This window comes from Periplaneta americana, chromosome 14 (assembly GCF_040183065.1).
Source record: "Periplaneta americana isolate PAMFEO1 chromosome 14, P.americana_PAMFEO1_priV1, whole genome shotgun sequence".
Classification (NCBI taxonomy): Eukaryota; Metazoa; Arthropoda; class Insecta; order Blattodea; family Blattidae; genus Periplaneta; species Periplaneta americana.
The window spans coordinates 68,949,723-68,964,400 of record NC_091130.1 but is presented as its reverse complement, the minus strand read 5'-3'; the positions used below and the strand labels follow the sequence as shown (position 1 = coordinate 68,964,400).

Sequence of the window (14,678 nt, the reverse complement as noted above, 5' to 3'; positions counted from 1 at the left end):
ATAATTATTTTAATGAAAGATGGGAAGCAAGTCGTACACTTTGGAACAAAAAGAGAGATTACTTGAAGGAAATGCTGAATGGGGTAGAAACAAAAAGTAAGAATACAAACATTAGAGATTTATATAAGGACATAAAGGAATTTAAGAAAGGGTATCAGGCAGGGGTAAATGTGATCAAGAATGAGATTGGTGACTTGCTTGCAGACTTTTAATTCCATGGAAAAACTGTTTTGGCAACTACTAAATGTACAGACCCAGAAACAAAACTTGGGCCACCTGAATTTTCCAAGTTCCAGTTTTAACATACTGCTCATGCTCAGTAAGCACATAGTATGTTATAACTGGAACTTGGAAAATTCAGCTGGCCCGATTTTGTTTCTGGGTCTGTACATAGTCCCATAGAAATGATTGGGACTATATTCAAATACATACTGCTGATCCATTTATACCCGAACTCACACTTTCCTAAGTTGAAATTGCAATAGAAAAGCTGAAAAAGTACAAATTTCCATGTATCAATAAAATTCCAGCAGAATTAATACAATAAGGTGGAAATGCATTATCTACTTAAATTTATAAGCTTTTATTTGCTATTTGGGAAAAGGAAATTATAACAGAACAATGGAAGGAGTCCATAATTGTAACCTGTCTTTAAGAAGGGAGAAAAGACTAACTGTAGTAACTTTTGAGGAATATATCACTTTTATTGATGTACAAAATTTTGTCGAATATTCTTTGGAGAAGACAAACTCCATATGTAGATGAAATTATTAGGGATCATCAATGTGGTATTAGGCGTAATAAATCGACTATTGATCAGATTGTTTGTATTCAACAAATATTGGAGAAAAAATGAAAGTATAAGGGCACAGTACATCAATTATTTATAGATTTCAAAAAGACATATGACTCTGTTAAGAGAGAAGTTTTATATAATATTCTCATTGAATTCGGTATGCCCAAGAAGCTAGTTTGATTAGTTAAAATGTGTCTCAGTGAAACACATGACAGAGTCCATTCACTGTGGGCTAAAGCAAGAATATGCACTATTACCTTTACTTTTTAAGTTTGCTTTAGAATATATTATTAGGACAGTCCAGGAAAACAGAGAGGGTTTGGAATTGAATGGGTTACATCAGCTGCTTGTTTATGCCGATGATGTGAATATTTTAGGAGAAAATTCACGAACTATTAGGGGAAACACGAAAATTCTACTTGAAGCAAGTAAGGAGATAGGTTCGGAAATATATTCTGAAATGACAAAGTATATGACTATGTCTTGTGACCAGAACATAGTAGGAAATGGAAATATAAAAATTAGAAATTTATCCTTTGAAGAGGTAAAAAAATACAAATATGTTGGAGCAACAGTAACAAATATAAATGACACTGAAGAGGAAATATGCAGAATAAATGTGGGAAATATCTGGTATTATTCGGTTGAGAAGCTTCTGTCTTCTATGACCGTGTGCACCATTCTCGATCATCTAGCCCGTTTATCAGCAATCATGGAAACATGGTTAATTCTTGACAATGATCAAATTACAGATGTGGTGCACCGACATTTTCCCTCGATCAACTCAGTACCGTTAGCTGACTGTGCGCTCACTTGAGAAGAATCATCTGAGCGCTAGGTTACCACGTATAAAACAGCGAACGAACGGACTCTGTCAATTATCACTTCGTTTTTGTTTGTCGGACTGCTTTGAAACATCCTCGCAGTTTTCAAATAACAAGTGTCAATAATCATGGAAGAAAAAAAGAAAAGAGCACCGAACTGCTCACAGTTCGAAGTGGGAATTCCTTTAGAACTCGTCAGCAATTATGCATCCATATTACAGAATAAAAGTACTGACGGAAGTTCTCTAAGAGAAAAGCAGGCTACCTGGTTGGATTTAACCTCACAATTCACATGAGTTATACGTGTTTACATAATTCCACATAATTTGTGACGTAATTTATACAGTGGTTATTTCATATTATTGATAATTTGGAAAATTTCAGTATACGGATACCTCACTGACAATTATCTTGAAATAGGTTACTAAAAAGAGCAGATTTGTATGTGTTTGTCGAATGCTCATCACCTTGCTTATGAAAAGACACATTTCAGTGCCAATAATTTATTTGGGAAAATTTCAGTATACGGATACCTCGCTAACAATTACTTTAAAATAAAAAAAGCAATTCGTCTGTGTATGTCGAATACACATCATCATGCATACGAAAAGGAAGTTTTTAGTGCCAATTTATTTTGTGTGCATAAGGTTGGAATTTTGGAGTAAGAGGCAAAGGAAAGTATCCTTGTTCTGAAATTTATCCATTTATTTTGTGTTCACAAGGTTGGAATTTTGGAGTAAGAGGGAAAGGAAGGTATCCGTGTAATGTCTCTTAATTCAAGCGTAAATAGCCTAATTGTCCAAAACGTCCTGTAGGTCCTAATAGTTTCAAACAGCAAATCTATAGCTAATAAGTGATAATCTCGCATTCTACAAAATGGTAATTTAGTTTTGCCATATTATTACCGGCATAGAATAACTACTTTATTATTATTATGTTAACAAAATTGGACAATTAAGCTTAAATAATATTTTGTCTTCAAGTAAAGTCCCGATCTTCCAAAGCAGAAACATATATAAAACATTAGTCCATTCTGAGAAAAAAAAAACATTTTTATTATCCATCTACAAACTTAATCATTCTACAATAACACCAATTCTGTTATTTCCGCAGTGATTTGCGTGTTCAAGATACATAATTTCATCTTCAATTCCATCCTAGATCATATATGTAACAGATATGTCGGGGTTATAGGCTTTGAGGTTAACAACTTTTGTCAGGTTTACTACGCTGCCATCTAGTTGTTACATAAGGAGGCACGTCATAATACCCATTTGAATTGCATTAGCGACTGTGCTGCCATCTTGTGTTCGTTTATGGCGGACGGCGATCCTGGCGGTTGTTCTCTTCAAAGTGTTGCCGATTTTAAAGTAGCGAGGAGTTATCTGTTACATATATGATCTAGGATTCCATCAAGCATGTCAAATCGTGCCGCCATTTTGGTTTTCTCGACTTGACCATGTTCAATTCAAGATAATCGGTCCCACACCCGTGATCAAATTCGATCATCATCAACTCGCTTGTTTAACTTTGATCGAGATTTGATACTCCTCAAATTGGCGTTGAAGATGGTCAAGTGCCGACTTAACCATGGTCAAATTTTAATCGAGAATGGTGCACACGGGCACTAGTCTGTTTAAAAAAAAAAACTGAGATTAGAATTCATAAAACAGTTGTATTACTGGTTGTTCTGTATGGTCGTGAAACTTGGACTCTCACTTTGAGAGAGGAACAGAGGTTAAGGGTGCATTATGCATGCATAACACAGATTTTCGTTTTTTTCCACATAATAAAGCATTAAAGACAGACCCATTAATTTCTTACTTATTTGGAATGTTTCATTGTCGAAAATAAAATAATGAAATTTCTTGACTGATGAATGTACGATTCAGTGATATTTTTAACTCCGTGATATTTAACTCAAAAAGATTGTCGAATTCACAAAAAGAAAAAAAGGAAAAATTTGTGACAAATTACTATCGTAAAACATGTCTACAAAATGAGTCTTGTTCATACATTTAAAAATTTTAACTCTGTGACTTATTGAGCAGAAATTTGTGAAAAACATCATTTGCTAAAATCAGGATCAGGTGTCTCTACATATCAACTTTGAGATTCAAATCTGAGTGATGGGATGGGAGTTTTACAGGGGTTACTCCATGCTTTAAGCAATAATTTGTCTTTTGCGGATGTCTCCCTATGCTGAGTTGAACGAGTTCAAGCAATTTAGTTTTTCTCATATTTTCTTTGAATGCAATATGGTTGTTGGTTGGTAGGAATTGCTGAATTTTTGGTATGGTGGATTGCATGATGGGTGGCTTATTGCACATTTTATTATCTTGTGGGACATTGTCCAGGATGACAATATATTACCATTGAGACAGTCCTGGAATTAATTTATTGATGTTCCTTTTTTTTTTTTTTTTTTTTTTTTTTTAAGTGGCACTGGCACTGTTGCTACAACAGCAGCAGTATTAGTAGTGGTAGTGGTAGGAAAGTTTGAACAATCTGCCTTGTCTGTATGATAGGAAGTATATTCCTGGAAAAGAACCAAAAGTTGAAAAGTTGAAAAAATGTTAGATGATCGTTGCTGTGCTGAAATGCATAAAATAACAAAATACATCATTTTTAGTGTTCAAAAGTAATTAATTAATTTTGAAATTTATAGTAATATTTTGTATTGGTTCCTTTGGAGTACTGTGTACAAAGAAATGCTTCATAAAACAGAATGTTGTAACTTACATTGTGAGGAAATTAATACAACCTTTTTGCATGTGAAACACTTTGTTTTGTTCATTTTAGGAAATGAAACACTTTTTCATGTTTTTTTTTTTTTCAGTTCAACATATTATTGTCATGTACAATGGAATGCAAAGGAAAAAAAAATAGAAAACATTTGAAAAAAAAATAGCAAGAACTCAATTTTTCCTTCTCTTGCAAGATTTATAATTTGTATGTTGAAGTGTTTTTGCCATCAGGTATTCAAATGTCGAAAATGTTTCACTTCCCTCTTAGTCTTATTTTAGGTATTGTACTAAACGCTACTTTCAGGCATTCCGTTTGGAACTGCAGTATGCTGCCAGGAAGAGGAAACAGCATAATAAGAAAGTGGAGGGAGGAGATGAGAATGCAACTGGTGAAGATAATAATACTGGTATGGACATAGATGCCCAGGGAACATCGGGACAATCTGACACCCAACAACAAACAGGAAATGATATCCAAGATAAGGTACCTTTTCTGTTAATGTTTGTTATAGCATCTCTAATGTGTAAAATGGCTAACTAGAAATAACTGTACCAGATTATAACCCCTTTTACCCATCATTAGCAACAGTATTTTTTATTGAAATAAAATGAGTGATTTCGGTGTTATATCTGCCACTATTTCTGTGGGTATTTCGTGAAATAAATCGTCAAAAAATGTATTATGTTATGTTTGATATAAAACTTTTTGTTACCTTTTCTTCTTTTTTGCTTACACATATCACATATCAGCATCACCAAAATATTGTGTGCATGAAGATTTGTTCGACAGTCAGTGAGTATTTTTGTGTATGCAGAAAAGCCCCTTTCACTGTCCACATTAGATGTAGGGAACCACACTGTCTGCAAACAATTTGCATCAAAATCGCTGTGGTCTACTGCTAGTCTTCCCAAATCCTCTTTGCATCAGAATATAGCCTCCAGTGCATAACATACCCTTGATTTTTTTTTCTCTAGCCATAGAGATAGTAAAAGTTAGTGTACATAATATCCATACAGAAAATACAGAAATATTGGCATTACCAAATGATTGACAAATTCTTTTTTTCTTTCTTTCTTTCTTTCCAATCCACGCCAATTTTCTTTAGGATCCCCATCAGTTTATTCCAATCCACTCTGTCAAAAGCCTTTTCTAAGTCTACATATACTACATACACTTCTTTATTCTTCTCTAGATAACTTTTGCTGATTGTTCGTAGCAGTCCAATTGCATCTCTCATACCTTTTCCCTTCCTGAAGCCAAACTGCTCTTCTTCCAACATTTCTTCCATCTTTGATTATAAACGTTGATTCAGTATTCCCAAGAGAATCTTCGCGATATTAGGCTGATAGTCCTGAACTCTTTATATTTCTTGGCATTATTTTTCTTCGATGTTGGAAGCAACACTGTCTCTGTAAAATCTTTAGGCCATTCGCCTTTCTCATATATTTTGTTGCATAATGATAGAATTTGCTTCTTGTCTTCACCCAAGCATTTCAGTAATTCAATGGGGATTCCATTGCTTTCCCATTCCTCATTTCCCTTAAAATAGAAAATCCTTTTTCGTCTTTTGATCCGGCTTCTTCGTCTTCTATAGCTAAGTCATCTGGATATTCCTTGTCTCATGTCATTCTCCTACATATTTCGTCCATCTGTTTAGTATTCCTTGTTTGTCTGTTATTTCATTGCCGATGTCGTTCTCTGTCAACCACATGGATATCCTGTTCTTATTTGCGAAGTCCAAACATTTTACTTCACAGTATATTAAATCATATTTTCTTTTCTCTCTAGATCCTCTATTTCTTCAAATTTATCTTTCATCTAGTTGCTTTATCAGTTTCTCTTAGTTCGTTGTTTAATTTCCTGTAGTTTTTTCTACCTTCTTCTGTGTTGATGTTTTTCTACCTTCTTCTGTGTTGATGTTTTTCCATTTTCTCCTTTCCTCCATCTTCTCCAACATTTTTTCTGTGACCCAAGGTTTCTTAATTCTCACACCTTTTGTGTATCCTATTGTTTCTTCTGATACACAGAAGGTGTGAGAATTAAGAAACCTTGGGTCACAGCGGGAAAATGTTGGAGAAGATGGGGGAGAGGAGAAAATGGAAAAGCCTTGTTAATTGTCGTAAATAGTAGTAGTAGAATATTTGCAGACTTCCAAAGGTTTACATTTTTTTAATCTTTAATACAGACAGTTCTAAGATTCATCCATCCATCCATCCATCAGCTCTATGGTCTTTTGCGTCTAGCCTCGGTTTCCCAGATGAGAGATGCAGTTCTGTGATAATGCTTGCTTGATAATGCTGGACATTGATGAAGACAGAGATAGTAGTGGTGGTGTTTTATTTAATGACACTTTCATTTGCATAGGCTATTCAGCATCGAAATTCAGTGAGGAAAAATTAGGAATATCTGGAAGGAAGATATTACTGAAAAGAAAAGATTCCTGTTACTGGAGAGTAGAGAATTAAAAGGAATAAGAAATTATGACTGTGATGGTTGCTTTTATATTTTATATTACATAATATTTTCTTAGGTGTTGGACTGCCGCCTAGCTGAAGTGATCTATGAATCAGCAATGAAGAAGATTAATGATGCCAATTTCCTGATCAGTTTACTCTCAATTGCTAAGCAGTACAACTTCACACACAGACTTCAGACAAAAATGGTGAAGTAAGTATAAGCTAAGTTGTAGATATATCTGAAAAGTTTTCTGCTTTTATGAATTTGAAAAAATTGTAGTGATCTGGTTGTGAATTAAGATGGAAGGGGCGAAGTTTTCAAAGGCCATTAAACAGTTTTGCTTCAAAGAAGGACATGACTTAAAGGGACACAATGATTGAAAGAGAGCTTTAAAATAAACGAAGGATGAAGAACTCTAATATCACTGAAGGTTAGAGTCGATACTCTACTTGAGTTATGTGACTGCTTAGCAGCTTTGATTCCATATGTCACACTAATATGGTAATAAGTTTTGATTAATAATTGGAGCTTTTGTCATAGTTTGTCAGTTGTTTGTAGGTGAGACTGTAAAATGTCTTCATTAAGACAATAACTTGTAGGCTGAAGTGCAGGTAATGCAGAAAGAAATAGTTGTTGTTTAGTCAGCTGTCCAAAGACAGATCTGGACCCCACAAGTGACACCAACAAGTTTTCACTCATGAGGCAACTAGGCCAGGGGTCCGTTTCACAATGCTAACAAATTACAAATTAACAATTTACAAATAACAAGTAAAAGATTACAAATGCTTGTAAACTGCGTTTCACAATGCTATCTTATTAATTTGTAAAGTTTGACGAACTTTACAAAATCAGCTAAAGAAATTTATAAATAAGCATTATTGGTTATACGATATCACCAACGATAGTTCACAAAAATCGCTAAGGAGCAGAGTTAAAGTCGCTATATTTTTACTACTATCAATACATATGTTTATATATTGTACTAAAATAGATTATTCTAAGCTCGCTGATTCATATTTCACCAACAGAAAATATAAAGTATTGTTAAAAAATTAAAAGTATTTAGATTTTTATATATTGGCGACAATGGAGTTTCGTGTGATGTGATTGGTCGAGTATACCAATACGTCTATTACTTAAATTACCAAAGTTAGTGCCATATTCAGTCAAATAAGTAAATAACAGATTTGGTCCATGTACAAATATCCAATTGATAAAATAATTACGATATCTAACCACAAAATCAGGTTCATTTTTTGTGTTAATCAGTATTTATTCATGTTTCATCCATAACCTCACAAACATTAGTGATCCCAGCAGCAGCATAAAAATTCTGTGCTACAGTAACATCAACTACCCTGTGAGCACTTTTGCACACTGATATCTTAGAAATTCCGTGCTGATCTGCTAACGCACGGAACTGACAGCTAGTATACAACCAATGCAAAACAATACAGTTCTCGTTTTGAGATTAGGGTACCACTTTTCCATTTGGATGTGATGTCCCATATCTTGTAGGAGAGATTCCAGCGAAACGGGACTTGAAACAACTTCAGAATACCATGTAAGTAGTGTCGTTATTGCATTATTGAATTATTTATTTTTGGTGCAGGGAACTTCTTTTTTAATTGCAAGTATTTATTAAATACAGTCTTCCTATATAAATACTTACGCAGTATTCTGAAGTATTCATTCATTTGAAACCTTTCATTAAATTCATACAATGATACGAACGTGTTATTAATTCATGGCCCGAAAATGTTATGTATATGTCTTTGTTTGATTAGGCCTAAATTCAATATCTTTGTCTGAGTCATTAGAACTACTTAATAACATCAAAACTGCTTTAGTTTAATTCTTAATATTATCCAGTTACTCAAAAATTAATTTAATAAATATACCTTTATTGTATTTATTCACAATTTGTTACAATATCAAACTTTACACATCTCAGAGCTATTGTAGAAAATGTGCTAAATTTACATGTAAAGTTGTAAAGTTTACAAGTTTGTAAAATTACACTTCATTGTGAAACAAAATACTTGTAAAGTGCGCAAAAATTAATTTGAAAAATTTGATTTCCTTTGTAAAGTTCAACATTACAAATAAAGATTGTGAAACAGAAGTTTATATTTTACAAAGATAGTAAACATTGTGAAACAGGCCCCAGGAGATAATTGGGTAGGGTGGCCAATTTCTTTCCCCCTCCATTGCATAAATTGCTGACTAGCTACATATTATGCTAATCAGACTTCAGATGTATACAAACAATTGTTCTTCCTCTGACACATATCGTCAAGCGAGATGTACTGCCTGATAATAGAGGTACATATCAGCCAGAACCTCAATCAGAGGTGAGTAAGAGTCAGTATAGACTTATATTTCTTCCATCCCAGTTCAAATATTTGTCGTCCTCTGAAGACATAACTTGCAAAGTCATTCTGTTCTGATTCATAGTGGCAATGTGCATTGAGCGAGTTAGATATGAGTAAAATGTTACACGGTACATAAAAGTTCGAATAGAATGTGTTTATGTGTACTAGATCATTCTAGAAAGTGTCAAGCCTAGAGTGCTGGCACTTTAGTCTCCTTGAAAGTATTCCCCTTTGGGGTTCACACTTATCCCAGCTCCCCTTTCAAATTTTAAAACAATTTGTGAAGTCTTCAGGGTTGTCTTCAAGCTGCCTCATTGCGTTTTCCTTAATTTGATCTAGACTTCACTCATTGACTCATCTCCGTCTGGGCAGTATGAAGGCTGCAAGACTTGGGAAATGCAATGTTTTGGGAAGGTGAAAAAATCATCTGTACAAGATGTTTTCTTAATTATTTGAATACACTCTGTAGACGAATATCCAAGTTGCAACCAAAACTTGATGCAGATCCACTGATTTTCTCACTGTCTTTGTGGATGCAACAATGCAACACTTATACAGTACACAAATTCAACGAGTCTCACTGCTGTGTTGCTCCATGGGTTTACACATTGCAGTAATTGGTTGCCAAGTTACATCAGGTTTGAGATCCAGAATAGTTAGAGTTCTTTTTGCAAACTTTAAGTAATTTAGCATTTGATAATAAAATTAATTTGGTGAGAGTACTAGATCATAAAGGATAAAGAGACAGGGAAATTGCGGATTCACTAGCAAAGAAGAGTTATGAATTGATCCTGAACCTGTTTTATCCCTTCCTGCAAGGTTTGTAAGCAAATTTAACAAAGTAAATTCTTAAGAAATAATTTGTTCTGTAGAAGAACAAACAGACGTTTGAGATGGGCAGGACATGTAGCACATATGGGCGAATCCAGAAATGCATATAGAGTGTTAGTTGGGAGGCCAGAGGGGAAAAGATCTTTGGGGAGGCCGAGACGTAGATGGGAAGATAATATTAAAATGGACTTGAGGGAGGTGGGATATGATGGTAGGGACTGGATTAATCTTGCTCAGGAAAGGGACCAATGGCGGGCTTGTCTGAGGGCGGCAATGAACCTCCGGGTTCCTTAAAAGGCAGTAAGTAAGAAAGAAGAACAAAGGGTCAAAGACCAGACACAGTACTTATTCAAGTAATTTCCTCTCTTCTTTTTCCGTTGTGTTCTCCTCCATTTGCATTTTGAAATGTTCCAAAACAGACTGATCATCCTGCATCACTCAATCCTACTTATTTATAATGTAGGACTTGTTTGAAGAACATTACCTTTCTGTTATGTACGTTCCTTTTGTTATATTGATCTCTAGCACATGCAGTCTTATATCTACACAAGTGTACATTTCTAAATCGTCTCTTTCTACAGTTACCTGCTAACCACCTACTCAAATGATGAAATGACGTGGGATACAATGGCTCGTCGTGAATTGGAGGGACTATCCTATGCAGATCTTGATGCATCAGGAGAGAATGGTGTAGGTGCTGCTAGTTTGGGTAGTGGTGAGGAAAAGGCCATCACCTTAAAAGAAAGAATCAGGTGAGACTATTTAAGTTTTTAATTTTTGGTAGTCTTGTGAAAGTTGTGTTGTAGAATATTATGCAGTTAAAAGTGAATCAGTATCATAACAAATGCCGAAGCTATATATTCTTTTAATATTTTTCCCCTGTTGCTTGCTGTCAACTCCAAAGACGTACTTATTTATTGTCAAAATTTTGTCACCTCCATGGTTTCTTTATTGTGGCATTTTATTTTCGTTTGAAGCTTTTTTCTACAAATTATGACAAAAAGGGCTTATCTTTCTATTTCTTCATTATCAGCATATCTTCAGGGCTTATGCATTTGGTCTGTTCTGCCCCCTCTAAAATTTATCTTGCCATCTTTTTATTGGCCTTCTGACTGACCATCTCTGTTATGGATTATAATTCATAACTGCTCTTCCGACATGTGTAGCTGGCATTCTGTGAACATAATCCTTCCAATTCTTTTGTCATTGTTTTGTGATATGTACAGTATTTTCAATGTTTAATTACATTCTTATATCGTCATTCTTTTTCTTAATCTAAGTGAGAGTAGCCAGCTACATATTTAAGGAACTTCGTTTTGTCTTTCTATACTTCCGGTCCAGACATTTAACCATCAGGATCAGTCTCTTCTTGTTTCCAGAAGTGTACAATACAGAGACTATTTAAATTAGTGATAAAGGCAAAGACTGTCCCTATTGTTATGAAGATATATACAATGATATGTAACAAATGCCGAAGTAATGAAATTTCTTGTTTAACGAAATTATTTTCTGCTCCCTGCCAACTGAACATATTTTATGTTTATTTCAGTTTAACGAATACCACTATAAGTTTAACGAAAATTTTAATGTAGTGTAATAAAAAAATCATCTCGCTATGAATGACATTAGTTATCAATATAACAACATTTCTGTGTATGCAATAAGATTACACTGGTCAGCATCAATTTTCTCCTGCTGAAAATTTAAAAAATTTGTTATAAATTCAACTATGCTAAGTACGGATATGATGATAAAATTCTCATATCACCTACAGTTTTTGAGAGAGAGAATATTTTATCTTCATATTTAAAATACATTTGAATCGATATAATATATACACTTTTACTTGAGTTACATTTAAGGTAAATGTTTAGATCAGTGTACTATACACTTCTTATTATGAAACATCATTAGAAGGTTATATTTATTTTTTATGTTCCTTAGTAAAGCTATTTTCATATTTAAATAATATTTTTAAATATGGGTGCGGACAAGAATTATTGTTGGAAACGCCTAACAGGTCTGCAGTGAGGTGTAAATTAATTTGAAAGCCTTTTTCTTTTACCACAAAGTGACTTCTATGGGCTGTCAGTGGAGATCTGACTTAAAAAGTACAAAGAAAGCCTCTATCACAACTAGTAAGAAGAGTATACCATTTTTACTTCCAGAGTAAGGTTGGTATTCAAAATAAAGTGTGATCCCCATAATGTTTTTGCAGTTTGTGTTCGAGAACACTGTTGGCTGGTTGAAAGCTACACATAAAGCAATGCTTTTTGATATCCTTATGGTATGGTGATATGTGACTGACTGCTACTTTGGTTTAACGAAAATCAGTGTGGTTTCTCTGGAAAATCAAAACATAGAATAGTTTATCTACATTCTGCACAGATATCTGCCCTCATGATGACTCAATGCCTGTGCCAGAACCATCACAAGAATACGATATCCAATCAGGACCAGAATCTCGAGAAATTTCACCAGAAGCTGGATCAAGTTCATCTTAAAAAGATGAAGATTTTTCAATGCCTGGTATCAGAGATTTAATAACTGAATCTGAGATAAATAACTTAATTTGAGACTTGGATCTTCCGAAAAAGCCACCGGCGTGGCTCAGTCGGTTAAGGCGCTTGCCTGCCGGTCTGAAGTTGCGTTCGGGCGCGGGTTCGATCCCCGCTTGGGCTGATTACCTGGTTGGGTTTTTTCCGAGGTTTTCCCCAACCGTAATGTGAATGCAAGGTAATCTATGGCGAATCCTCGGCCTCATCTCGCTATCACCAATCTCATCAACGCTAAATAACCTAGTAGTTGATACAGCGTCGTTAAATAACCAAACAAAATAAAAAAATCTTCCGAAAACAAAGACACTGTTACTTGGATCGGGATTTCAACAGTGGAGTCTACTGGGCATAGGAAGGGATAGTCTTGCATTGCTAAATATGTTTCAGTGAATGGGGATTTAATTTACTGCAGTGATATCCATAGCCTGATGGAGAAAATTCAGATTGACTATACTCCTGAAGAGAGCAGGCTCTTCATTGACTCACTGAAAGTTAGTCTCAAGGCAGTTTTACTGTATAATGAAAACAAACATCATCCACTGCCCCTTGCTTAAGCAGCACAGATGAAAGAAATATATCAAAACATTGAAAGATTGCTTAGTAAAATAAAATATGAAAAACATCAGTGGAACTTAATGTGCTGATCTGAAAGTAGTGGGAGTGGTTCTTGGATGCAAGGAAGTTACGCAAAATATTGTCTTCTTTGTGAATGGGATAGCCATGTGAGAGATACATACTATCATGTAAAAGAATGGCCATTCCAAGCTCAAGTAGTTCCAGTGGAGAAGTGGCAAACCCAACTTAATTGACCGCACAAAAGTCTTCTTGCCTCCATTTCATATAAAATTATTCTTAATAAAGCCATTCGTGAAAGCAGTGAGAAAAGATAGTGAAGGATTTGCCTATCTCAAGCAAAAATTCCCATGCATCAGTGAAGTCAAGGTAAAGAAGACATATTTGATGATCCTCATTTCTAGATCCTAAGTTTAGATTCAAATTCAGTGTAGTGGAAAAGGAGTCTGAGATTGCTTTGAAAACACTTGCAGGAACTTTCTTGGTTACACAAAATCATAAAAGTACAGGAAGATTGTAGTTAGGAGTTAGTTTTTTCATATCATGCCATGGGGTGCAGTATATGTGTTCAAAGTAGTATTTCCTGCACAGTAATTTGGATTTCTTTCCTGATAATATGGGTGCTGTCTCTGACGAACATGGAGAAAGATTACATCAAGGTATTTCATGAACTGAGAAGAGATACAGTGGCAAATGAAATCATTTTTTTTTTTTTTTTTTGGCTGATTTCTGCTGGACACTGGTGTGAGAGACATCATCTAAGCAATACAAGAGACAGAGGACGACAAAGTAGGCTTAAGATCATATTTTGTAATTGATAAGTTTCATATGGAACCACGTTTTCATATTTTAGAAGTTCCATATTCACTATGAAAATATAGTTTGTCTTTAAAGCACGAGAACGCCCAAATTACTTTAAACCCTTAAATTGATGGGTGATGGAAAAATTTTGCTAACAGATTCGAACTCAACATACCTAAATCTACACAGATTGCCATAAATTTGGTCAGGAAGGGATTTTTTTTTCTTTCTTTTTTGAGGGCAGACCATTGTTACGCTACATTATGCTACACAGTTTGTTGATATATTAGGTACTCTGGTTGTATCAGTGAACAAAAATAAAACATTTGTCTGTATTCTGTTGTAAATTAGTTGCTAAATGTGGCAGTATGACTTCATAATTTTTCATTTGTTATTGGCTAATTTGCATGGTGGCACATATAGTGATGTAAACTAACAGTTACCATAATTAAAACTATTCACTTCGTTGTTTGTTTCATTTTGATAGCAGTACAATATCCAGGAGTAATTCTGTTATCCAATATGCATTATTAATATTATAATTTCTTATTGAGATTGCTATATATCTATGTATGGTGTAGGTATTTGTTATGCATGAATACTGGACGCATGAGATTGTAACTTGCAGACAAATTTAATCAGTTTCAGTTTAGGTGTACCCCCTTGAATTCCTTATGTCGGTATTTCACTGTAGGTTGCAGGAAGGTAGACTACC

General features: G+C 34.6%; 1 protein-coding gene across 1 annotated transcript in view; it reads left to right on the top strand.

The window, feature by feature from the left end:
- LOC138713410 (U3 small nucleolar RNA-associated protein 6 homolog) overlaps positions 1 to 14,678 on the top strand; it is a 51,636-nt gene that overhangs the window by 25,009 nt on the left and 11,949 nt on the right. The window contains exons 5-7 of the mRNA XM_069845492.1: positions 4,672 to 4,851; positions 6,899 to 7,035; positions 10,613 to 10,783. Of these exons, the coding sequence (XP_069701593.1) occupies positions 4,672 to 4,851; positions 6,899 to 7,035; positions 10,613 to 10,783 (488 nt within the window). The remainder of the gene's footprint in view (positions 1 to 4,671; positions 4,852 to 6,898; positions 7,036 to 10,612; positions 10,784 to 14,678) is intronic.